A 26,717-nucleotide genomic window follows, 5' to 3' on the forward strand; every position below is an offset into this window, starting at 1 on the left:
AGGAGAAGAAAAGGATGACGGAGGCAGAGAGAAGAAGAATGAGACCCACTCTGAAGAGATAGCCAGCGTCTGTGAGGTGACTGCAGAGAGGTACCATGGAAGATCGAGAAGCCTAAATAACTTCAGAGAGCTGAAATGTTCACTTGTTTTCAGACTGAAAAACAGTATTCAGATTCAAATACATCCACAGGCCAGGAATGCAAAACTTGAGACTTCTTTATACCTTGTCTTTTTTGGGTCTCTATTTGATTGTCAAGGTAGGATACACACATACATACATACATACATATACATATACATATATATATATATAAAATAGAATTTAAAAATAACAGATATATATATAAAATAGAATTTAAAAATACACAAAGAACAAAAAAAGAAACTAAATAAAAAATGAGTAAAAGCTTTTGAGAAGCAGTAAACTTAATCCTTACATGTGTGTCCCAATTTCCTTGACTTCATGGTGTATGACATCATCAATACAACAATCAGGTTTAAGTTCAGCCACAGCAGCATTGGAGGCTGAAAGGTTTAAACGCTGAGAACTTGTCTGAAGATCCGCCTTGAAAGAAAGAGGTAAGAGTATCCACATGAGGCTGGTTAGACATCTACAGTGTATGCACAGGCATGGGTGGGAAGGAGGGGGAGGGAAGCCGGCTGACTGTCTGGGAAGAGGAAGAGGACCAGGGAGCGCAGAGGGGAGAGGGGGTTGATGAGGGGTAGTGCTGTGTTTCACATTAAAATACCACAATGGAACCCATTAAAGAGATAAAGAGAGAGCACTCATTTCTTGTGGGAATTTTTCTGTGTAACTCTCCTGTTTGGAACCATGGCAAGGCTACACAGATACACACTGCAATACCAAAATCAATGATACCAACCAGGAAGCAGGGAGAGTCCAGGACCAATGCAAACAGCAGCATGAATTTAACAAGAGCAGAGTGAACGCTACAATCGTAGTGGGGGAAGAGAAGGGACAAAACAACAACAAAAACAGCAAAAACCAAAAACAACAACAAAAAAAACAACTAACCTGAATTTGGAAAACAGAATCTTAGTCAAAAGACAACACAAGTTATACAGGGAATTCATTTCCATAGTGTTATAAGCTAACAATCCATATGACTATGGATAACGAGAGAGATAGGTTTTCACCCTTGGAGTAAAAAGGTGCAAATCAGAAAAACAGGGAAGTCTATATTACTACCTTTCATGCTAGATGTGACTGAATCATCATGAACATATGAGGATTTTTTCTTTTTCTTGCTTTCCTTTTGAGACAGTCTCATATAGTCTAGGCTGGCCTTGAACTTGCTATGTAGCTAAGTGTGGCTTTGAATTTCTGGCTTCCCTCTTCTGCCTCTCCAGTGCTGGGGCTGTAGACATGAGCCATGGTGCCCAGCTTGAACACGTGTTTATCTTTTCTTTAAGATTTTGTTTTAATTGTATGTGTGTGAGTGTTCTGCCTGCATTTAATTATACCATGTACATGCATAGCCTGTAGAGGACAGCTTTGACATGAGATACCCTGGGCTTAGAGTGAGCAGTCATGTGGGCACTGGGAACTGAACCTGGGTCCTCTGGAAGAGCAGTCAGTAAGTCAGTACTCTTACCCACCGAACCATCTCTCCAGCCCAAACACATGGTCTATTTGTCTATCTATCTATCTTGGTTAGATGGGAGTTTGCTAAACGGATAGGTATATATAAACGTTTGACTAGGTAACACTAAAAGATAACCATTCAAATATATTATTAGGTGTTAGAGGCTTATTTAAGTATAGAGGTATAAAATATTGAAATTATCAACTAAGAAAGTTTATCTCTCTGTGAGGTGGTGGCGCATGCCTTTAATCCCAGTGCTTGGAAGGCACAGGCAGGCGGTACTCTGAATTAAAAGCCAGCCTGGTCAACACAGAGAAACCCTGTCTTAAAAAAAGAAACAGACAAACAGGAAGAAAGCTTGTCTCTCTAATGTAGCAATGTCTCCTACTGGGCTGCTCTCCGGTCAATGTCCCCCTTACCACTTGGGAACGTTTGCCATTCTAACTGTCTTCGTGGCTTCTTTCTATGTCAATTATTGACTGTAGGCTCTTACTTCCTCTGTAACATGTGATATGACCTAAAATTACCTTATTTGTGATAGTTTTTCTTCCTTCTCCCATACTAGAAATGTCTACAGAGGCAGGAATCCCTTGTCTTCTCCCATCTACTTCTGCATCACAGTTTCTGGCTGTTATTAGTCAGGGTTCTCTAGAGTAACAGAACTTATAGAATGCACCTCTCTCTCCACATATATATATACACACACACATATATATATAACACTAATAAATATATATAACTAATAATTATATAACATACATATTTATATATATATATATATATATATATATATATATATATGTATATATATAAAGGGGATATATTAGAATAACTTACAGCAGTGATTCTCAACTTTCCTAATACTGTGACCCTGTAATAATACAGTCCCTCATGGTGTGATGACCCCCAACCATAAAATTTTCTGTTGCTACTTCATAACGGTAATTTTGCTACTATTCTAGATCATAATATAAATATCTGTGTTTTCAGATGGTCTTAGGCGATCCCTATGAAAGGGTCATTTGGCTCCCTAAAGGGGTTGCCAGCCACAGGTTAAGAAACACTGATTGGGCTGGAGAGATGGCTCAGAGGTTAAGAACACTGGCTGCTCTTCTACAGGTCCTGAGTTCAATTCCCAGCACCCATATGCTGGCTCACAACCATCTGTAATGAGATCTGGCGCCCTCTTCTGTATACATAATAAATAAATAGATTTGAAAAAAAGAAACACTGACTTACGGGCTGCAGTCCAGCCAATCCAACTATGGCTGGCTGTGACTGGAAAGTAACAGTTCACAGTAGGAACCCAGTAGTTGCTCAGTCCACAAGGCTGAGTGTCTCAGCTGGGCTTCAGTTTATGCTGGAATCTGGAAGAGCTAGGCTCCAGTGTCAGTGAAGAAATGGATGTGCTAGCAAGGCGAGGGCAAGCAGGCAAAGAGCAAAAGCTCCCTCCTTCCATGTCCTTCTATAGGCCTCCAGCAGAGGGTGTGGCCCAGATTAAAGGTGAACCTTCATTACTGAACTCCTCAGCTGAAGTCTCCTTTTGATAAGTACGTACATGGGACACAAGTATCTTCACATCCTTTTCCCATTTGGAGAGATCTAGCCACATACTTCTTTCCCCGATGTCTTTCTCACCAATTTTCCAATCACGCTCCCTCCAAGGCCCTGGCCATCCAGCCAATCCATTGACCATGGTGCACGAGTCAGAGAACAATCACACATCTGGCCATTCCTCCTTACAAACAAAGTCACGTGTACTGCCCGAAGTTCTGCCCGCTATGAAGACTTCCCTTCACCAGTGATTTTCAGTGTTGTCCCAGAAAGAGGTTGTAATGCTATCACTATCCATTTCTGGGTGGTGCCTCCATAATGAACCATTGATAAACCAGGCTCTGGTCTTCTCTTCCTCAGTCAACCGATCATAGGGGACACCCCAAGAGACTATTGATGAATGCTTGGCAGCAGATGGCATTGTGACAGGAGTAGAAACCATCAGCATTTGGGCAACTTCTCCATTAACTTTCTTGTGCCTTCAGGACCTGCTCTGACCCAATCACATATATAACACTTCCATTTGATAATAGGTTGCTGCTGTGCACGTCCTATTTTGTGACTGGGTGTAGCAGAGAGCCTCCACCTCATTCATGACGGGCAGCTCAGGTCACATAGTAACTTGTCAAACATTCAGTTTCCACTAAGACCCAATAGCAGGTCAAGAGCTGTTTTTCAAAGAGACAATAGCTGTCTGCAGATGATGGTAGAGCCCGCTCCAGATTTTCAGAGGTCTCTTCTGTGACTCACCTATGGGGACCTGCCAAAGGCTCCAAACAGCATCTCTATCTGCCATGGACACCTCAAGTACCATCCAGTCTGCTGGATCAGATGGACCAAGTGGTAGAGCAGCCTGCACAGCAGCCTGGATCTGCCGAAGGGCTTCTGTTCTGGGCCCCACACGAAGCTAGTGGCTTTCCGAGTTACGGTGCATGGGCTGGAGTGGCACACCCAGATGCCACTGTGTAGCAATGACTTCACCCATTCAGCCTCCTCTTCATCCCTTAATTTCTCCCCCGTTTTGTAGTTAATTCTCTCCTAACTTTCTTAGTGCTGGTCATTTTTAAGTGGGATGTTTATTTATGCTGTCTCTTTGTTATGCTGACTTATGAAATAGTAATAACTCACATTAATTGGGAATTTACCATGTACAAGTTCTGGCTGTTTAGACCATTGATCATTTAATCCTCACAATCCTGAAGTGGGCAGATCTAAAGTATTATCTCACTGTATACATGATTAGAAACAGGCACAGAAAAGTACCAGCTTCCTCAAGGTTAGTCAACTTATATAAAATGGAGCAGGGGTTCAAAATGTTGTATGCATTTTTATTCGGGAGGTGGCATCTGTCTGCTTCATTGGTGTTCTGTCCAATGTACAATGTGAGATCACTGCTAAGTTCATGTGTCATTTTTTTTACTAATATTAATCATAACAACACTTATATGACTGAGTAATTCTTTTTCTTCTTTTGACATTAATGATGTTGTACTGAACATTCATTCCTAATTACTTATTATACGCTAGAGCCTGTTCTAGGAGTTGGAAATCTACCAGATGCCGCACCAGCCCTAAACTCCTGCCTCTGTGGGGTTTCTGGAGAGGTGTTAAGGAAGACAACTAATGTAGAAGCTGGAAACTTCTCTTTATAAAGCATCTAACACATATTTTAGATTTTTTTTTCAGACAACAGAGTCTATTCCAACTATACATCTTACATTGCAGCTGGAAACCAGTCGTAGACTACATAGTAACAAACGAGTGTGGTTCTGTCATGTCGACTTTATCTACAGACACCTAAGTTTGAATTTTATAATATCATGGAATGTTGTTTATGTGATGTTTTATTTGTGCTGACATGTGGTGATATTTTATTTGCACTTTAATAAATAAGTTTGCCTAGAGATCAGAGGGATAGGAACAGCCATTATAAGTCAACAAAGAAGTCAGGCAACGGTAGCACACACCTTTAATCCTATCACTTGGCAGACAGGAAGTAACTCACATTTGGAAGCTGCAGAGTTGGTGAGGTACGGTTAGCTGTGGCTTTCCCTAACTCCCTGATCTCTTTCACCCCTATATCTGGCTCCATGTTTTTTTATTTAATAAGAATTTAGAAATTCATCTACAGTTGTTTCTTTTCTATCATTTGGGAACAAACAAACCCGTTCTTAGATTAAAAGTTTTATTAAACAGGCTGTGTACTCCACCAACCCTTAATCTGATGAAAGGCGCAGACCCTGTCCATATCTGACTCAATATTTGCATCCAGCTTCTGAAGTTTGATATGTGAGAATTGAAATTTTATTTTTCTGAGATCTTTTTTTAACTTTAAAGTGCTATAGATCATCTTCAAAACCACTGCAGTTAAGACTTCTCTTTTAGCCGGGCGGTGGTGGCACGCACCTTTAATCCCAGCACGTGGGAGGCACATGCAGGCAGAGTTCCAGGCCAGCCTGGTATACAGAGTGAGTTCTAGAACAGCCAGAGCTACACAGAGAAACCCTGTCTCAAAAACTACATATATATAAAGACTTCTCTTTCAGCAATACTCTAATAGTCTAGCTTCCCTGCTCAAAGACAGCTTTGAATCAACTTCTCTTCATACATTTTTTAAATTAATTTTTTTAGTAAGGATACAAACAATAGGCATCTGGTATTTTCATATATTTGTATCATTACAGCTTGTTCATATTTACTCTTCCATGATTCCCTTTCCTTCTTCTCCTCCCATTTTCATGCCTCATATGTATCATTTCAAATCCATGTTTCATGTATTAGATGAAACATGAAATATGCATTTTTTCTCCTTTGATTGTCCTTTTGCTTCCTCTTCTTCTTCCCTTTAGCCTCCTCAGTGCCTTGTCTAATTTCATATTACATATATGTACGTATACGCACACACACCCATATATACATACACACATACACTCACATCCATTTATATATGTATACACACACATCCACTTATGCATGTATACACACACGTCCATATATACATGTCTACACACATCCATTTATACATGCATACACACACACACAGTTCATGTAATTTTAAAGTCTAAGTTCTACAGATGAGTGAAAACATGCTGCCTGGTGTTCTCCCTCTCTTTTGTTTAACACGATCTCTAGTTTCCATACACAGAATTCCTTTTCTTTACAGCTGAACAGAACTCCTGTGTATACACGACACATTTTCTCTATCCATTCATCACATGGTGGATATTGACTTCCTTTATCTATGCCCTTTTTCTTCTGAATACATTTCAAGTTGTTGAGGGACTTGCGCATTCTAGTGTTTGATTTCTCACCTACTTCAAGAGTCTTCTAACTGCTCCATTTCTTACAAAGCATCCCACATGGTGATCATGCCAGCCTTCCTAATACAAACTGACTAGTTCCTGTGAAAGCCCAGTGTCGCTGTTCTAAAGAGTTTTTGTTGTTGTTGTTTGTTTTTATTTTTTAGCTAAAATCTTAGCCCAGCTATCAAGACACTACACTAAATGGCTTCACCACTTGACATGGTACATGAGATTTTGTTTTCCTCCAGAAGAACACACTGACTCAGTTTCCCCTAGCCCTATACTCTTCCCCTAAGTCTTCCAAGAGCCTCTTATCTTTCTCTCTTCTACTATGCCTTCCTGCAACCAGGAAATGACTTCTAGTTTGTTTCCTCCTGAGTCTTTCAAGTACTGTTATGTTATCACACACAAACACTACAACTATTAGACGGAACAGTCACTTTCTCACCCAGTCCATCAGAAACCTTGAGTAGAAGGACAATGGTTCTGTGTCCTCCACAATATTTGGTACTGATCAGTGTTTGTCAATGACATTCGAAAGTCTAGTATGGCTCATGCACTTTAATGAGATTTCCAAGGCCCAAAAGAAATAAAAAAATTTGTATCTAAATAAAATGCTTTGTAAATAAGAATGTCACGGGCTGGAGAGATGGCCCAGAGGTTAAGAGCACTGGCTGCTCTTCCTGAGATCCTGAGTTCAATTCCCAGCAACTACATGGTGGCTCACAACCATCTGTAATGAGATCTGGTGGCCTCTTCTGGCCTGCAAGCATACATGCTGCATACATAATAAACAAACAAACAAGCAAACAAACAAATAAATAAAATATGAATGTCACTAAATTAAAAAAAAAAAGAATGTCACTTACCTTCACCAATATATCTTTTACAACTTGATTGCTGTCATTATGAACACTGATGTAACTGGAAAAGGTCTCTCCCAAAAATATATTCCTATGAAAGAAAACAGCATTTCAGGCGGAGACTCATCCAGCCCTGACGGGAATCATTCTGACCACGTAAGAACTTCAGGTGGAATAAAAGTTACTGAAGAGCCAAGGAAATATTTCTTCAGCGTCCTTTATTTTCATTAGGCACTTCAAAGTGAGAATGGAACTACACATGGCATCATACAGCTGTCAACTACTACACAAATTTCTGACCATCATAGAAATATGGTCACTGCAACCAGTGCTGGGCTGTCATAAGAGTTATATCTGAATAAACTAGAAAATGTCATTTTCATCTTTTTAAATACATTATGCTCTAAATCTAGAAGTTCCAAGTTAATTCATCTTGGAGAACTTTTTCATTATTTTCCTAATAAAACGACTACTGGCTTTACATTATATAGCTTTGTGAAAAAATTGTACTAACTTTTATGTGTACAGGTGTTTTGCCTGCAACTATGTGTGTGCACCACATGTATGTAGTACCTGAGCAGACCAGAAGAAAGAGTTAGATATTGTGGTAGTCTGAATGTAATTGGCTCCCATAATCTCATAGGGAGGGGCACTAGTAGGAGGTGTGGCTTTGTTGGAGTGGGTGTGGCCTTGTTGGAGGAAGTGTGTCACTGCTGGGGCGGGCTTTGAGGTTTCCTATGCTCAGGATACTTTCCAGTGTCTCGGTTGACTTCCTGTTGCCTACAAGATGTAGGACTCTCAGCTACTTCTTCAACACCACATCTGCCTGCATGCCACCATGTCTCACTATGATGATAATGGACTGACCTACCCCATTTAAATGTTTTCCTTTTTAAGAGTTGCTGGGGTCATGGTGTAGTGGATAGCCATCCCAGCATTGGCCTGGAAGTTCCAACCCCCATTGAGGCTTCAGTAATGATCACGCCCACAAGGCGGGGCAGAGGAGGGAGCGGAAGACCGAGGATCAAGAGGAGGTCACTCTCTTGGTTCAGGGACGCTGGACGCAGGAGGTAGACCGAGCAGAGTTCTCCAGAGAACACCGCCGGACTGTGCTATACCTTTGCCAGACCCTGCAACCTACCCCTTCATTTGTAAGTTACCCTACAAAATAAACCTCCCTTTTAACTACGTGGAGTGGCCTTAATAATTTCACCAATATCATGGCATCTCTTCACAGCAACAGACACCCTAACTAAGACAGATGTCCTGGAACTGGAGTTATAGGCAGTTGTGAGCAGCAATGTGGATGTTGGGAATTAAACCCAGGTCCACTGGAAGAGCAGCCTGTGCTCTTAAGGGCTGAACCACCTCCCCGGCCCCTACTCTATATAATTTTAATAGTTTTTACATCAATATATTTTCAAGTTACTAGTTTATGATTATACTCTGCAGAAAAAGCAAAAACATAAAAACCACATCAAACCTGAAAAATTCCTTTTTGTCTCAATTTTTCCCAGTTGTGAAAATAGGCTTTTTTAGCTCATTGATAATATAGGATAAGAGAAGAAATTAAAAAAAAATAGAGTTTATTAACTAATAAGTCTGGTAAATTCTATAGAGAGGAGGGTGTGAATGAGGCTCAGTATGAAAGCTTCTCTAAAAAAGCAATGTCCGTAAGCTCAACTAAAGGTACGTACAGCCACCGCCAGTGTAAGACGAGGGCTGGGGTATGCCAACAGTGTGTGCTAGGACACAGTCATCACCAGTGTAAGACCCAGGGCTGGGGTATGCCAACAGTGTGTGCTAGAACACAGAGTCACCGCCAGTATAAGACCCAGGGCTGGGGTATGCTAACAGTGTCTAACAGTAGAACACAGAGTCATCACTAGTATAAGACTCAGGGCTGGGATATGTTAACAGTGCCGTGGTAGAACACAGAGACACTGCCAGTATAAGACCTAGGGCTGGGGTATGCTAACAGTGTGTGCTAGAACACAGAGTAACCCACCAGCACTAAGGCTGGGGTATGTTAACTGTGTATGGTAGTGCCAGATAGACAAGGCCTATGGCTTTAGTCACAACCCAAAGAACAAAGTTAAAATGCTACCATCATTTTAGAACTACTGTTGACACTGTTCTATATTGCTTTAAAAAAATAAAAATAGACTGTGGTGGCGCATGCCATTAAAACCAGCACTTGGGTGGCACAGGCTGGAGGATCTCTGTGATTTTAAGGCCAGCCTGGTCTACAAAGCGAGTTCTAGGACAGCTAGGGCTATTCTACAGAAAAACTCTGTCTCAAAAAAATAAATAAATAAGTAAAATAAAAATTAAAAAAATAAAGATAGAATCATCAAGGGCAATTTGTATGTGTTTTTACCACTTACTGAACAAACAGCACTTTCCCACTCTGCACACAAACAGGACATAACAGCTTTCGGGTATTGCTGCACATCTCATGTGAACCCATCATTCTTACCCGAAATTTTGAGGTAAAGTCAACATTTCTCCCAACATTAAAATCTCTGCACCATTTACAGTTGAAGGATCATCTCTCATTAACTGGTTAAAGAGATCACCTGCGGCAAGAGAAAAACAGAATTCTAACACCCACCTTTATTTAAAGCAAGTGTTACTCATGTAAAGAAATGGGGACCAGTGGGCAGCACAGTGGGAGAGCTGAAAATTGATTTTCCCTTTTTCTACACTGGTTGTGAAAAGTCCCACAGGAAAGTCCTGAACTGCTGTGGGTCTTGCTCTGTGTAAATCAAATGCTAATTGGCCAGTAGCCAGGCAGGAAGTATAGGGGGGACAAGGAGAGAAGAGAATTCTGGGAACAGGAAGGCTGAGTCAGGAGACACTGCCAGCCACCACCATGAGTACCAACATGTAAGATACTGGTAAGCCACGAGCCATGTGGCAAAATAGATTTATATAAATGGGTTAATTTAAGATATAAGAACTAGATAACAAGAAGCCTGCTGCGGCCACACAGTTTGTAAGCAATATAAGTCTCTATGTGTTTACTATGTTGGGTCTAAGCAGCTGTGGGACTGGCGGGTGTGAGAGATTTGTCCTGACCATGGGCCAGGCAGGACCAGGAAAACTCTAGCTACACTGAACCCTGTTCCAGAAACTCATCAGGGTTGAAATGCTCTAGCTAACTGAATGTTTCAGGCTTCTGTTAGACTGCTTGCTTGCTTCCTGGCTTGCTTTAATTCCCCTTGCAACTGCCAAACAGGATGCGGATTTCTGTGTTCTTTGCCTTTAAAAGCTCCTTGAAACATGCATTTGAGTCTGCTCTGTGAGACTGTTTCTCTCCAGACAGTCCCTGGCCTGGTTAATAATTAAGACTCTCAGCCAGGCAGTGGTGGTGCAGGCCTTTAATTGCAGCACTCGGGAGACTGTGGCAGGCAGATGTCTGAGTTCCAAGCCAGCCTGGTCTACAGAGCGAGTTCTAGGACAGGCTCCAAAGCTACACAGAGAAACCCTGTCTTGAAAACCAAACCAGCCAAACAAACAAACAAAAAATTAAGACTCTCAATTCAGACTTTGCTTGGGCTAAGAGGCCTTGTGTTTGTGTCTCTAAAACTGCAGCAATCAAGCCTTGGATTTGATCCCTAGCAGCAAGGGTAGGTGGGTGAGGGAGAGTATTAGATTTCCTTCTAATCTGGACAAAAGTAGTATTACAATTTTAATTTTCAACTTTCTCAAAACAGATACAACTGAGTTTAGTGATACAAGCCTGAAATCCTAACACGTGGAAGTGGAAGGCAGTATAGGTTTCTGAATTTAGGGCCAGTTACAGTCCTGGTGAGTTCCAGGCCAGCCTGGGCTATATAAGTCTCTGTCTCAAAAACAAAAAATGAGATGTAATATTTATACTGATTTTTGAGTTACAGTATTGAAATTCAATATACATTACAACATAAGATGTCATTCCTAAATCTTTACTAATACAAAATTTATGTCAAAAATTTCTGGCCACGTGGTATAAGCCGGTAATCACAGTACCTGGCAGGTTGGGACAAAGGGACCAAGAATTTAAGACACCTTGAGATATGCAGTGAGATTCTGTCTCTAAAATAAAACAAAATTAAACTAAAAAAAAAAAATCTAATCTCACAGAGAATAAATACTTCAAAAACAAAGTAAAATTCAAGTCATAAGATATAAATACACTCTAGAAACACCAATAATTCTAAATAGAATGCTAATGCATATTTGAGGACACAGGTAACATTCTGATAGTGTTAGGATATGAATGTATCTTAAACTAAAAGTCTCTTCTTATCAAAAGATAACATTATCTTGAACTGTAGGTTGTAAATGAGCTTACAGTTCACCACCCTTCACATGGTACAAATACAGGCAACATGGAATTCAGCAAATGGTTATTATAAGAGTGGTAAGGAGCCAGGCGGTGGTGGCGGTGCACGCCTTTAATCCCAGCACTCGGGAGGCAGAGCCAGGCGGATCTCTGTGAGTTTGAGGCCAGCCTAATCTACAGATCAAGATCCAGGACAGGCACCAAAAACTACAGAGAAATCCTGTGTCAAAAAAAAAAAGAGTGGAAAGGGTAAGCTTATTTCAAAATAATGTGGACAACTCAAGCTTCCACTTTTTTTACATACCAGGCAAGTCTTTCTCTTCACATGTTACAGGAATATTGGTGAACAGAGTCGGCTTAGTCAATCGCATCACTGTGAATTAAGAAAGACACAATGTTTAAATTGTTTAGGGTTAAAATTCAAGCTGAGTGCACAGTATTCATCCATTTCATGCTAATATAACTTAACTATAATATTAAATATAAGTACTAACACTACACTCTACAAGGTTGTATTATTATTTCCATTATATGGATGAGGCAGGCAATGCCTGTTGAAGGTAATTTGCACAACAAGGATTATATATAGCACGTCCGCAACAGAACCGAAACGAGAACAGGGTGGCTTCACACTGTTCAAAAAGTATTCCCCCCAAACAGCTCTTACTTGTAAATTTGGAATCACAAGGGTGAAATGTCTTATTAAAAAATCTCATTGAAGTCAAGCAGGACTCTCTTCCAAATAACGGTAACCAGATTAAGACATGGTGTTGGTGTCTATAACCTTCACTTACTTTAAAAAACAAAACAAAACACACACAAAACAATTTATTTACTTATTTTTACAGATTTGAGTGTTTTGCCTGGATGTGTGCATGTATACCATGTGAGTGCCTGATTAGAAGAGGTCGTAAGATCCTTTGGAACTGGAGTTATGGAGAGGATTGTATAAAGTGAGGATGGGTTCATAGTCTATATCCTCCAGCCTTACCCCTCCTAGTATGGGAGTATAGGTGTACACCACAGCTGTATGTACCACATGAATGCAAATTTGTGAGACACACATTGAGCAAGCAGAATTACATAAATACCTCACTCCTTAAACTTTACTGTTCTTGTTTGAAGTTTTGAGACAAGGTCTCACATTACAGCCCAAGATGACCTGGAATGGGCCATGAAGTTCAGGCTGGCCTTGAACTTTGGATTCTCCTGCCTCAGCCTTTCAAGTGCTGGCATTATAGCTACAAGCCATCACATCCAGCTCATTCTTTGAGTGTTTGAGATAATGTGTCCCTGGTAGCACAGGCTGTCCTGGAACTCAGAGATTCTCCTGCCTCGGCCTCCCCAGTGCTGTGATTAGGGAGTGCACCATGCCGTATCTCCTGGAGCTTTAGAACAAACTGGGTCTCAATGTACTTTTCCAGAGGACAAAATAAAACACGACAGTATCAAATGCATGTTTATAACCATCTCATGTCTTATAATTAATGGGTCTCGAAAACTGAAGATGTTAGGTGCAAAAGGGCAAACTGTACCTAAAAAAGCAAGGTTTCAGAAACTCTGACAGTGGACTAGGAAGATGGTTCATTTGGTAGAGTGCTTGTGTACAAGCACCAGCGCCTGAGTTAGATCTCAGAACCCATGGTGGTGTGGTGGTGACATGTTATTTACTTGCTGGCATTATTTATCAGACCCGAGAAAACACGAGGTACAACAAAACCCACTATAAGAATTTTTATTAGGGAGGTGGGTAGGCCTACCGAAAAGAAAGGGTATGTGTGTGCATGCTACCTTGAGAGAGTGAGGACTAGGTAGAGCCTGCTTTTATAGGTCACCTCTCGAATGCGCATTTGGGCTTATGTAGCTAAACCACGCATGCGTATAGATTACATGATCACGATGCGTGTAGATTATATCACCATGCTGTATATAGATAACATAGGGATTACATAGGACGTAAGGCCCTGGAGTGACTAAGTATTTTGCCTGACTGCTGACAGAGCATTTGAGGTCATGACTCCAGAAGTGGCTAGGAATACATGTGCATCCTTGGCGCTTGCTGGCCAATTTGCCCAGCCTACTTGACAATGGAGAGAGACCCTGTCTCCCATAAAAGCAAAGCAAACAAAACAACAAAAAACCAAGGCGGCTGGTGCGTGGACTGTCCTCTGGCCTATGTATGTGCACACATATAAGAAACACGGACAGAGCAACTAGAGGAAGTACTAGTTATTGGATAGTAATTTTATACCCATGCTCGAATGTTAAAGTAAGTTACTGGTCAAAAATAGCTATTTTAGTCTTTTAAGAAAAAAGACACATGTGAGTTTTAGTTGAGAATCAAATACTCACTGGGCACACCAGATAGTACTAGTGCCTAGCGTGGAAACCTCAAAACACACACATTCACTAGAAATCTTAGTTAAGGCAAAAGTCATGAACTAGTGAATTAGGGCAAGCACAATTTGCTCATTCATTTTGGTTGAGCAGATTTATTGACACTAGGCAGATTCCGCTTCAGATTCAATGTCTTTACTGGGTTTTATGGCCTCACCTCTTTGGTTCTCAGAGGCATTCAGGACTGTGAGCCCTAGATTGATTTTTGGTACTTTTGTGAAGGTTGAGTAAATTACTGAGAACTCATTCTGGAAAAAAGTAAAACCACATCTGGTATTTACATTGGGAAATCAAATGTCCAAGACCAGGTCAAAGTTAAAACAAACAAACAAAGGCTTATAACTTGGATGCCTCCACATCTTTCCTGTTTTAACATCTATTTAAAGGCAGATGGTTAACAAGAAAAAAAAAAAAATGATAGCGCTGCCTCTTTCCTGGAGCGCTGACTGCGTTTTCCCAAATGCTCTCACTGATTTATCTTTCCATACTTATCTTTGTTTCCCTGGTATATTCTATGTGTGACCAAGCAGCGGGATCTTGGAGCAGTGGAATTACTTGCATGCAGTAAAAACATGGAATCAGAAGCAGAATCTCCTATTCTTTTAATAAGTTGGGCCAACCAAAATGAATATGCAAATTGTACTTGACCCAGTTCACTAGTTCATGACTTTTGCCTTAATGACACCAGCCAATGGCAGAATCACCTAGCCCCAGGGATCCACATGTAGCACCGAGTTCAAAACCTGACATCCTTTTAAAAGGCTTCTAGAGGGCCAAAAAGAGCAGTGAGTAAAAACACACTATACCTGATGACCTGAGTTCATGTCCCAGGACCTACAGGGTGGCGGGAAGAGACCCAACCGACTCCTGCAAGCTATCCTTTGACTTCCATATATGCACTGTGGGTATGCACTCACATGCAAAGACACAATAAATAAATATAACTTGAAAATAAAATAAAAGCCTTCTAGGAAATAACAGTAGGTCTAAGTTCTCAGGTCTCGATAGCCTCTTAAGACGGGAAATGATTCTTTTCCTCTTTTGGATCACTATGCTATTTGATGGGGGAAAAATCTTCTAAATCTCAGTTTTTACTTTCATTGTTTCTCAGAGAAGTAGAAATCACTTCATCCAGAGTAAATCAGAAAAATTCAGGTCTTCCATATGAAACCAAAGAAGCTCTTTTTAACTCTTAGATTTAAAAATTGTTATTGCTCTCACTGGAACGTACACTAACAAAACTATCACAAAGTGCTATGACTTCTCAATATTTAATCCCTGATTGGTAACCTTGCGATAAATACAAAATGAGACATACTTGTGTTAAGACTTTTAATTTTACACACACCCTGCTTTATACTTAGGTGAGTAAAAAAGTAGATTTTCAAGGACTCACTAAAATTCAACTCATTTATTTAACGTCAATCAGTGATAATAAAGACTAGAACACTTCCTCTCAATTTTAATGCAAACAACAATTCATCACAGTTCACTTAAAAGAACACCAATAAACAAAATCTAGAATGTTCCTGACTTCATTGACAAGCCTTGGAATTATGTGATGCTCATTTATATATTGGACAAAAACTGTATACATATTAGACAATTATTTCTTCACAGTATAAAGAAGCATCAAATTTTAAGCCATTAAAATTGTAATGACAGTAAAATTTATTCATTTTATAATTTCAGTCTATACTCATTTCATTCAGAAGATGATGATCAGAATTCATTACATACTAAAAATAACACCATATTTATGGACAAATAAATTAATTTTTCCAGTAAGAGATAATCTTGCTTTAAGAAGACTTCCTACGTATTCACAGTACATCAAATCACAGAACACCCATATCTGGCCTAACTGTCTCTGGATGGTGGCATTACATGTAGGAAGTTCATTGTCCCTGATGAGGCGATTGAGTTTTGTCCAAACGTCTTCCAGAGTCTGGCTGTTGCAAACACTGTCTTCTAACGTCCACCTTGCTCTATGTAGAGAGTGCAAATGCAGTGTCTTTAAACTAGCTTGCAATTTCTTAGACAAAGGAAAAATCTTTTCTGCACAGTGTTTGCTGGCAAGTGAAACGCTCCAGGACCTCTTCCTGTGCTTTTTCCCTTTCTCTGAATCTCTATCCAGACTTCCAGAATTATTCCGTTCATTCAGCGTGTGCGACTGGATTAAGCGCTGAGTTTTCAAACTAGGTTGAAACTCCAAAAGATCTACTGTGCAATCATAGCTCTGTGATTTAACACTAGGTTCTGAAATGGTTAAGTACTGTTTCACATCCTCAGCAGCCTCTCCAGAAATTACTGGTGGTAATCTTTTAGGTTTGAGTGGAAGTGTGGACCCATCTTGTGGAAACCAAGGAATAAATCTTGATAGCGGATGAGTAGGGAAGTCCTGAATTGCCTTTTCTGCAAGTTTTACCAGTTGTGTGGGATCTTTCTCATATGGCCGATAATGTACTATTACTTCAGTAGTCATTCCGCAGTAATCCATTAACTTAAGAAGAGAAAACTGCTTAGCTGAAGTCTTCCGAGCTAGAACGCAATTTATTATTTACAAGACTGTCTCTCTTGTCAAATCAGAAGCAACAGGACCTAAAGTGGAAGCATTGCAAAGAATAAGATTTGGTGGGAACAACCTGCATACAGATGGGCGGGGAGGAGAAACCAAAACCCACTCCCCATCCGGTATTTTAACAAAGTGTTATGGCAGATGTGAGTACAATCACACACTTGAAAATCCCTCTTCACAACAATCAAGTATCTACACTGGATTCCAACGAAGATTATATCCAGCCTGAAAATGTTAATAGTCAACATGTGTAACTAAGTAGATATAAAGGACTTTGAAATATTATCATTAAAATGTTGGCAATCATAGTCCTAAAACCATAAGAGAAACAAAAATTTGGTGATTCTTTCCACATAATGTAATATTTAAAACTGGAGAGGGGGCAGGGGGAGGCGGTGCTGGAGAGATGGCTCAGTGGTTAAGAATACTAGTTGCTCTTCCAGAGGGCACAGGTTCAATTCCCAGCACACACATGATGGTTCACAACCATCTATAACTCCAGCTCCAGTATTTGACACCCTCCTCTGGCCTCCATGGGCACCGAACATACGTGGTGCACAGACACACATGTAAGCAAAACATCCATATAAATAAAGTATTCTAAAAAAACACTGTTAAAAAACAGAAAACAAACAAAACAAAATAAACAAACAACAACAAGTAGCAACCCCAGTAATAAAGAAAACAAAATGAACAAAAACCAGAAAACAACTGTGACTTCAAAATTAAGGAAAAAGAAATTACTAGGTTTTTTATTTTGTTTTGTTTTAGTTTAAGACAGAGTTTCACCACAAAACTCTGGCTATCCTGTAACTCACCATGTAGACTAAGTACTGCCTGCTTCTGCTCATCTCTGCTGAGATTAAAAATGTGCAACATCCTGTGCTGCTCAAAATTACTAGCTTAAAAAATGTATATAGGATAAAATTGATATGATTAGACTCTAAAATTTTACTGTAAGACAAACTGCTAAAGAGTCTTATTAATAAAAAAAACCTGGAGCCAGATATTGGGATAAGAACTGAGAGAACAGAAAAGCAGAAAGAAGCCAGCTACATTCTTACCACTTGGGAATCCTCAGCCAAAAAGAGCTACTTCTTGTACACCTACCCATATATGCCTTTCTGTTCTGTGTCTCACTTCCTCTCTCTGCCCAGCTACATCACTTCCTGCCTGCCTGTAAAGACCTCCAGATCTCTATGGTTAGTGCTGAGATTAAAGGTGTGTGTCACCATGCCTGGCTCTGTTCCACAGTGTGGCCTTGATGGATCTCTGCTTTCTGAATGCTAGGATTAAAGGCGTGTGCTACCATTGCCTGACTTATATCTTTACTGTCGTGGCTGGCTTTTCCCTCTAATCTTCAGATAAGCATTATTAGGGTGCACAATATATTGGGGGACATAATCTATCACCACATTTTATAAATTCTACCAACACATAGGTAGAATATTTAATTACTCTACCTCTTTCTCAATAATAAACATCAAAAACCATAAAAATGGATTGACTTTGCATGTCAGAAAATGGGGTTATGAACATAAGTCTTCTCTGTATAATAGTGGTATTTAAGTAGCATTTAGACTAGGTCTATGACTCCTGGATGGCAATGTATGGCTTCTCGTCAATACCAAGGAAGAAGAACACAACCCAGAAGTTCTCATGATGTCCCAAATTAAAGCAGTGACAGGAATTTCCAGTACAGAAGGCTTCAAGAATGGAGCTTGCAACAATCTAATTAATTTACAAGTTGGGCTTCATAACCAGGGCAAAGCTGAGTATGATAGAGATTCTTCTACACACACAAAATTTTTTTTTACGCCCAAAACATGAGAGAACTAATGGATGAAGATTCCCATTCATTCTCTCTCTCTCTCTCTCTCTCTCTCTCTCTCTCTCTCTCTCTCTCTCCTGCTATGGGATGTTCTGTATGTCAAATGTGTTGCTTTGATTGGTTAAAATAAATAAAGTGCTGATTGGCCAGTAGCCAGGCAGGAAGGATAGGGTAGGTGGGATAAAGAGAAGGAGAATTCTGAAAAGTGAAGGCTGGGGCAGAGAGACGCTGCCAGCCACCGCCATGACAAGAAAGAGGTAAGGTACTGGTAAGCCAGGAGCCATGTGGCAAAGTATAGATTAATAGAAATGGGCTAAATATAAGAGTAAGAGCTAGACAATGATAGGCCTGAGCTAACTGCCAAGCAGTTTAAATAATATAAATGTCTGTGTATTTATTTTATAAGTGGGCTACTAGACTGCTGGGGCTTAATGGGACCTGGAGAGAAGCTTTCCAACTACACTCTCCTGAGACTGGGTTTTTCTGTGTAGCCCTGGCTGTCCTGGAACTCACTCTAAAGACCAGCCTGGCCTCAAACTCACAGAGATCCACCTGCCTCTGCCTCCTGAGTGCTGGGATGCCTCCCAGCCTTGAATGAAGGTTCTCATATTGCTAGGATAACTATGACCCAGATTCCTTTTGTGATGTCAAAACAGAACCACAGTCTGATTCTGAAGAATTAAGACATAACTAATTCTATAATAAATTTTTATTATATAATTTTATTATTTACGCCCTGAAAAATAACTATAATTCTTAAGATTAATAATTTTAGTATAGATTTAATATGTGATAATATATTCTTTAAATAATTGATAACGATCACTTCTTGGCTATGATCAAGGATGAAAATGAATGAGTTTTTCTTTTTCTTCTTCCTTCTTTACCCCTTTTCACTGAGAATGCTTTTACTGTTGTCTGAACTTATTCAGTGATACACTCAAGAAACAACAAATTTTGAGAACTCTTTTTAGATAAAATGTATTTTCATTTCAAGAGTACCAAAGGGACTGGGGATATAGGCCAGTCAGTAGAGTGTTTGCCTAAGATGCACAAAGCCTTGTGTTCAAATCCCAGCACCCCATAAACTGGGTATAGTGGTAGACATCTGTAATCCTAGCATATGGGAGGTAGAGGCAGGAGGACCAGGAATGTAAGGTCATCCTCATTTACATTGTGAGTTTGATGCTAACCTGGTACAGTTGTGACCCTGTCTCAAAAAGGAGACAAGTGATGGTATGAGAGAAGAGAGAAGGTTGGAGAAATAAAGAGTAAAAAGATATTATCCTAACATTTTACACATAAGAAAGCAAAATTAGTTAAATGTCCCTTTAAATTGGTATGCTTCAACAGTCAACATCAGCAAAACTAAGCCCTGTGAAATTCCTGATTATCTATAACCATGTGGGCAAAACAGTATCAGAGGTTTAATATAAAGCTCTTGTCCTGTTTGTCTGAGTAAGTACTGTTTATTAGGCATCTTGGGTTTCTAAAAATGAAGAGTAGTAACAAATAAAACTCCCTACCACTAGAATTTTTAGCAGTGTCAAAGTTGTGTGAAATCACTTAGCAATGAATATAACTTTTAGACTCATACAGAAGTCATCATGATCTGAAAAAGCGGTTTCATTCAATAGGAGGCAACAGAGCATCTTAGAAATGAGTCAGGCCTCCTTAAATTATTGCCTCGATCTCTTACTAGATGTGTTACCTTGGAAAAGTTGCTAGACTTTAAAAGATAAGTAATATCGAGTCCACACGCTAGATGTAAGATTGAGATAATGAATATCCAGTAAGTTCCTTTTATACACATAGAAATGCATTGTAGTCTAGAGCATGTGGAAACCTACAGGTCAGTCTCTCTGTTGTATTATCCAATGTTGCAAACTTTCTTAGTTACAGTCACCTTCACTGCAGCCATCAATACATGGCTGTGAGCTTCTGCAATGTAAGATGTGTGGATCACAAAGAATGGAGGAGGGCTTGGAGGATATCAAAAGGGATGCCTGAAGGAAGGCAAGTGCAAGTCCATCAAATGTCTTGGAAGCATTTTCCCCCGATCCGTACAAGGCACTGTTAACCTCATAACTGGACATTCCAAAAGTAAGAAAGTGCATTTGTGGCAGTAAAAAATGTAAAATAAATCTGAAAATATTTTAAATAAAAGGGTGTTTCGACTAGCAAATTTAAGGAAAATCTGCCCTGCTAGCTTTCTTCTGGTCAAATAAAATCAATAAAACCTACTCAAGGGTTGGGGATTTAGCTCAGTGGTAGAGCGCTCGCCTAGCAAGTGCAAGGCCCTGGGTTCGATCCTCAGCTAAAAAAATAAAAAATAAAAAAATGAAACTTACTCAAACTGTCGTGTACAGAAAACTAAAGTTCATAGGAGATTCTGGATAAATTTCCCACAAATATGATACGACCCTGTGAAGTAATCTGTAGTATATTTCAACAAATCTCAGCGGTATTAGGTGTATTGTCATTTATCGTATTAATCATTGATATTATCACGCGATATTACCTACAGATAAGCGAAAGCCTGGTAACTTTGTCCTTGCCACATGAACGGATAAAAGAGTAATAAAAAGTTGCTTTAAATGCCAGCTGAAATTTATTCTGGTTCTCAGAGTCTCCCCAGGAGGGTCGAGGCGTGAGCGTCTCTGGATAAAATCTGGTGACTGCGGTAGCACAGACCACAGAGGAATTGAGGATTGCATTTCATTCTAGAAGGCATCTCAATCCCCGGCGAGAGGAAGAGCACTGCCGTGTTTAGGGATTAGGCTTACGTTGGAAATCCTTCAAATAGTGAGGGCAGGGACAAAGAAAAAAATAAAGAGACTCAGGCTCCTAACAGCTTACCTTTTAGCGCCAGCAGGTGCTCCTGTTTCGGGGGGTTCACTTCCATCTTGACAGGCACTTCTGATCTCAGGCTCAAAAGAGTTTCACCTTCGGTCGAGAAGGAAACTGCAAAACACAAGTCCCGGAAGACCCGGTGTCAAATGCACGCCCAACTTCTTTCTGCTCTTGATAAATTCTTTTTGCATTAAATCCTTTATGACCCTAATGAAAATCTTTTCACGAAAGCTAGTCCTTCGCTCAGAATTACACTGGCTGACTTCAATGAGCCACTTTTAGCTGACAATACATGGCTTCCCCAAGGCTTACACGGCGCGGTGGAGGGGTGGGGGTGGGGTTGGTGGGAGAGAGGGAAATACTCGAGTGGCATGCTGGGATTTGTAGTTTATTTTATACAAATTTAGCCCGGGGATTAGCTCGTTTCAGTTCTGGAGGAAAAAAAAAAAACCATTACGAGAGCGGCACTTTCACCCTGAAATTTTACTTATGCCCCACCCGTTCTTTTTATTTTCTTCCTTCTCTCCATTATTCGCAGACACCTTCATGGAAAAAACCAAAGGGTTCACGCGGAGGTCGTACAGGCGATGACTGACGGATGAGAAAAGGCCGGAGGAGGCGGAGCGGCGCCCTGCCTGAACTGCGCATGCGTGCCGGCGGCATGCGCTGAGGCTTCTGGGTAGGTCGCCCAACCCCTCCTCTCAATTAAAGGCTCTGCTGCTGCTGTGGCGCCGCTCCTTCCAGGATGGCTGCCCTAGCTGTAAACAAGCCCGGAGCCGGAGTAGACAGTGGGCGGCAGGGCAGCCGGGGGACGGCTGTGGTGAAGGTGAGGGAACTTGCGTGCTCTGCTCTGCACCTGCGGCCTCCCTTCGCTTCATCCCGGAGACCTGGTCGCGACTCTGCGGCCCAGGCTTGGCCGGGCGGGATGCGCGACCCCCTGGAACCGGGTGGGCATTACCACCGGCCCTTCCTGCCCCGCCGGGGTCCTGGCCTGGCCGGCCTGAAGTTGCCTGGTCTTGTAACTCAGGTGTCAACGTCGGTCATGGGGCTGTTTGTGAAAAGCACCGCGTGGGCCTGTGGAAATTGACCTGGATTGGTCTTCCCCCTGCTCGTCTGTTTTCTAGTGAAGCCTCAACAGGCTCTAGTTGGCGTAGATCTATTAAACAGCCTTTACAGTAGACAAAGTGCCATGGTAGATGTTTCGGCTCGCCAGTATGTACCTAAAAGGTAGATGTTAGTTCTCATTTTACATGGAAGGAACCCAGGGCTTGGATGAATACAGTGTGTGGTAAGGGCCCAGCGTTTACTGGGTGTAAAAGTCTGCTTTGCAACATTGCATTGTTTCTGTAGTCATACATGTGCATTTTTCAGCCGCCCTTTTGCCTCTGAGTAGAAGACTGTGAAAACTTGTGAAAAGTCTCCAACTGCAGCGTAGTTGGGGTGTAACGCTGGATGTATGGTGCACCCTCTGCTTGGAAGATTCTACCGTATATTTATAAAATGCTTTTTCTAAAGATGAAGTCGAAGTGCATGGAGCTCATGTCCCCTATCCACCGTTACATAGCTCTGAAAGGAGTGAGTGGTTTGGGGAGTAACTTTGGAGATCATCTGTAACCAACAGATTGGTATGCTCCTCTTTCTGAGTGTGTTGACATCACTACATTTTTTTTTTTTTTTTTAAATTCTTAGAAGTGATTTTAATGTATACGTACTTGGATTGGTAACAGTGAACCAAGTCCAGCTGGACATTCTTTGAACTCGTTAAATGGTAGATACCTTTTTTTTTTTTTTTTTTTAAACAAAGGTCTTTTTTTGAGGAAATTTATGTTAACAATTTATTATTAATCGTTCTTATTGGTTGTTGGTTCAGTTAACTTTTTTTTATATTGAGTTGAATTCAGATTACATTGAAGGTACAAAGATCTGAAATGTAGAGGAGCCCTCATTATTAGGCATATTTTATGTTTGAGATTTACTAGTATGTATATTATTTAGTATGTATGTGTACATTTACTTTGTTTTTAATTCTTTAATGTTATAATTGGTGCTTTAAAGACTAACATACTGATCTTGTCATATGTGGGCTGGGGATGTGACTCAATAGTAGAACTTTTGCCTGACATGTGCAAAACCCTGGGCTCCTCAGCAGTGGAGACCACAGTGTCGACCAGGATGAAAACATTGGTATGTTGTTGTGTGGGTAGTTCAGAATAAATTCCTTAAACTACTAAATTGCTTCCATGGATACTGTTATTACTCAACAAATGTTTCATATCAGTCAGTGAGATTGTTTTTCTGCATTTCCTCCAGCTGCTGCATTTCATTAATACAAAGCATTACCAACTTTTTGAAAAGTATATTGGTGTAGTTTTTCTTTGCACTTTAATGAGTTAGGTTGAACTCTTTATATTAAGAGTTTTCTTTATGTATTTAGCTTAATATAACTTACGATATTTAATCTGTCTCCTTTTTTTTCCTGTACACTATACTACATTTGTTTCTTTTGAACTATACCAGTATTCAAAGCAACTATGAATTACCAGTTTAATTACAGTAAAAGATGTTTGCATGCCAATTTATTTATTTTAAGATTTATTTATTTACCTTGTATACAGGTGTTTGGTCTGCATGTACATCTACACCACCAGAGAGAGCATTGGATCCCTGGGGAACTATAGTTTATTTAGGTGGTTGAGAGCCACCATGTAGATGCTGGGAATTGAACTCAGAACCTCTAGAAGAGCAGACAGTGCTCTTAACCACTGAGCCATCTCTCCAGTCCTGCATCTCAGTTTTTAAGTCTAAATGTATTGGAGAATCAGGTTTTAAAATTGTAATATGTGTTTTTAATTTAAGAGTTACTTTTATTTTGAGATTTTGCATTTTCTTGTTGTGTTTAATAAAGTGATAAGAGACTAAAGTTCTTACCTAGCAGTTTTATATTGAAATCATAAGATTTTTTTTTTTGTTTGAGAATCTCAGTATTTGATGAATAAAAATAAAATGTAAGGGGGCTGGAGAGATGGCTCAGAGGTTAAGAGCACTGGCTGCTCTTCCAGAGAGGTCCTGAATTCAGTTCCCAGCAACCACATGGTGGCTCACAACTGTCTGTAATGAGATCTGATGCCCTCTTCTAACCTGCAGGCATATATGCAGGCAGAACACTGTATACATAGTAAATAAATAAATCTTTAAAAAAAAAGGAATTGAAAATTTAAAAAAATTGAAATGTGCCTAATGAGATTTCCATTCTAACTTTTCTATTTTTGTGTTGTGTGTGTTTGGTGGTGGGCTGAAATTTTTTTTTTTTTTAAATTTTTATTTTGTTGTATTTTGTTTACATAAGCACATAGTTGCTTGCTATTTGGAGTGTACTGTTTTGTGCTCTTGTTCTAAAAGGGAAAGACAGGCTAGTCAGTGAAAGTATTGATGTGCTTGAAGCAGACAAACAGATAGATATTCAGAGTACATAGAAACCCAGAGGATAATTGTTTCAGTTAGAGTGAGAGGTAGGTAGACCCAGAGATACAGTACTTGAGAATTTTTTCATTTACGAAGATAAAAACTTTAAAAAGGAAACCAGGGGTAAATGTTTAGCTGTTTCCTGGCGTTAATTAGTATAAAGCAAGAGTCAAGAAATACTGGTACAGGACCAGACTGTAGTGTCCTGATGGGTAGACAATGGAGTAATTCATTGGGAATATTTTTTTTTCTTTTTTTGAACTGAGGATCGAACCCAGGGCCTTGCACTTGCTAGGCAAGCATTCTACCACTGAGCTAAATCCCCAACCTGGGAATATTTTTTAAAAGTAATTAAAACTGAAAACAACACAAACAATAGTTAGTTATGAAAGCACTGAAAATGATATGATAGTTACAGTTTATGATTATTTATAAAATATTAACCCATTAACTCTGAGAGTCAGAGTGAGCCAATTCTCACAGCTTTTTTTGACTGCCTTTCAGTAAGTCATATATCTGTCATTAAAACTAAATAGACAAATACTTTTCAAGTCAGAGCTAATTATTAGTAAAGAACAGGAATTAAAATTTAATTTTCGGCTAATTTGTTATTTGCCTTTACATTATTTTATGAAGTCTAGAAGATACTTGAATATTCCTTGGAAACTTTCTTACAAGTTCTTTATAGTTTAGAAAATTGATTGTCTTTTTTTTTTTTTTTTTTTTTTAGATCAGTAGTGTTTAGCTGGACATAGTGGTGCGTCCTGTAGTGCTCGCATTTGGGAGGCAGAAGCAGGAGGAGGACCATTGTATGCTTGAGCCAGCTCGGACTGAGGTCCATGCAGGGCTGCTCAGTGAAATGTCATCTTACAATGAGATAAAACAGGATTTAGAGAGATGGATGACCAAGCTGCTAAGATAGCACTGACTGGTCTTTTGGAGGACCCAGGTTTGATTCTCAGCACCCACATGGTGGCTCACAACCATCTGTAACTCTTGTCCAGAGAATCTAATGTTCTCTTCTGACTTCTGTGGGCACTGCACCAACATGGTGCACAGACATGAATTCAGGCAAAACATCTATCCATACACAACAATAAATCTCAAAACATGTTTTAAAAAAGGGAAGAAAAGCAAAGTGAAATGGTTGGGGGCTTGCATATCCAGTTTTCAGAAGGTTAGATTATGTTTATGTTAATTTGCAACATAAGAATATTTCAAAGAGGTTTCACTTTGGCAAGGTCTGTCAAATGGGAATGAATAAGAATGCGATTTAAGGTTTTATAACTTAGTTTCCCTGACCGCTCCCCCACTCCACATGGAGGAATAAAGTAACAAGGTTGATTCAGTATACTAGATCAATTCTTTTTAAATATAAAATACTAGAACATTGTTTCTATAGTGTTTATAGACATGTTTCTGATTCTAATACTAGGTTCTGGAGTGTGGGGTTTGTGAAGATGTCTTCTCTCTGCAAGGAGATAAAGTTCCTCGCCTCCTCCTCTGTGGCCACACAGTCTGTCATGACTGTCTGACTCGCTTGCCTCTGCATGGAAGAGCAATACGTTGCCCGTTTGATCGACAAGTAACAGACCTAGGTAGGAAAATGATTTGTATGAGTGTAAAGTAGAATATTATTCATGTAACACAAATGACACAGAAAACAGTTTCTTTACACTTGCCTTTTTAGATTAAGTTCCAAGAGCTTTCAGAATTTGAGTTTTTGTTAAGGTCAGTGGGATTCTGACTGTAAGCTAGCACACTTTAATGACCAGTGCGAATCTGGGATGTTTATATTCAATACGAACCCTAAGAGCTTTAAGAAGTATCAGAAATATGTGCTATCCTTATTCAAACAAATGAGAATACTGGATTCATCACAGATTAAATCCTTTGCCTAAATTCAATAACTGTTTTCTTTAAATATGAATGAGCAGGTA

The 26,717-nt window shown here is 39.9% G+C and overlaps 3 protein-coding genes across 6 annotated transcripts in view; 1 reads left to right on the forward strand and 2 right to left on the reverse strand.

The window, feature by feature from the left end:
* Nucleotides 1-21,936, reverse strand: part of Trappc13 (trafficking protein particle complex 13) — a 40,664-nt gene extending 18,728 nt beyond the window's left edge. For 2 of the 4 annotated variants that reach the window (XM_036207237.1, XM_036207236.1), the window contains exons 1-6: nucleotides 21,814-21,936; nucleotides 21,322-21,426; nucleotides 11,961-12,029; nucleotides 9,806-9,905; nucleotides 7,333-7,417; nucleotides 438-565 (exon numbers count right to left, since the gene is read on the reverse strand). In XM_036207237.1, the coding sequence (XP_036063130.1) occupies nucleotides 438-565; nucleotides 7,333-7,417; nucleotides 9,806-9,905; nucleotides 11,961-12,029; nucleotides 21,322-21,426; nucleotides 21,814-21,844 (518 nt within the window). In that variant the 5' untranslated portion in view covers nucleotides 21,845-21,936. The remainder of the gene's footprint in view (nucleotides 1-437; nucleotides 566-7,332; nucleotides 7,418-9,805; nucleotides 9,906-11,960; nucleotides 12,030-21,321; nucleotides 21,427-21,813) is intronic. The other 2 variants (XM_036207239.1, XM_036207238.1) reach the window with 1 other exon arrangement.
* On the reverse strand, nucleotides 15,450-21,638 carry Shld3 (shieldin complex subunit 3). Its single transcript, XM_036207240.1, has 3 exons — nucleotides 21,628-21,638; nucleotides 21,322-21,426; nucleotides 15,450-16,654 (listed from the first exon to the last, which is right to left on the reverse strand). The coding sequence occupies exon 3, from the start codon at nucleotides 16,551-16,553 to the stop codon at nucleotides 15,786-15,788; it is 768 nt and encodes a 255-aa protein (XP_036063133.1). The 5' UTR covers nucleotides 16,554-16,654; nucleotides 21,322-21,426; nucleotides 21,628-21,638; the 3' UTR covers nucleotides 15,450-15,785.
* A 43-nt stretch (nucleotides 21,937-21,979) lies between the features above and the next one.
* Trim23 (tripartite motif containing 23) overlaps nucleotides 21,980-26,717 on the forward strand; it is a 31,715-nt gene continuing 26,977 nt past the window's right edge. Inside the window, exons 1-2 of the mRNA XM_036207235.1 lie at nucleotides 21,980-22,141; nucleotides 26,213-26,375. Of these exons, the coding sequence (XP_036063128.1) occupies nucleotides 22,061-22,141; nucleotides 26,213-26,375 (244 nt within the window). The 5' untranslated portion in view covers nucleotides 21,980-22,060. The remainder of the gene's footprint in view (nucleotides 22,142-26,212; nucleotides 26,376-26,717) is intronic.

The sequence above is a fragment of the Onychomys torridus genome, chromosome 15 (genome assembly GCF_903995425.1).
Source record: "Onychomys torridus chromosome 15, mOncTor1.1, whole genome shotgun sequence".
Taxonomy (NCBI): Eukaryota; Metazoa; Chordata; class Mammalia; order Rodentia; family Cricetidae; genus Onychomys; species Onychomys torridus.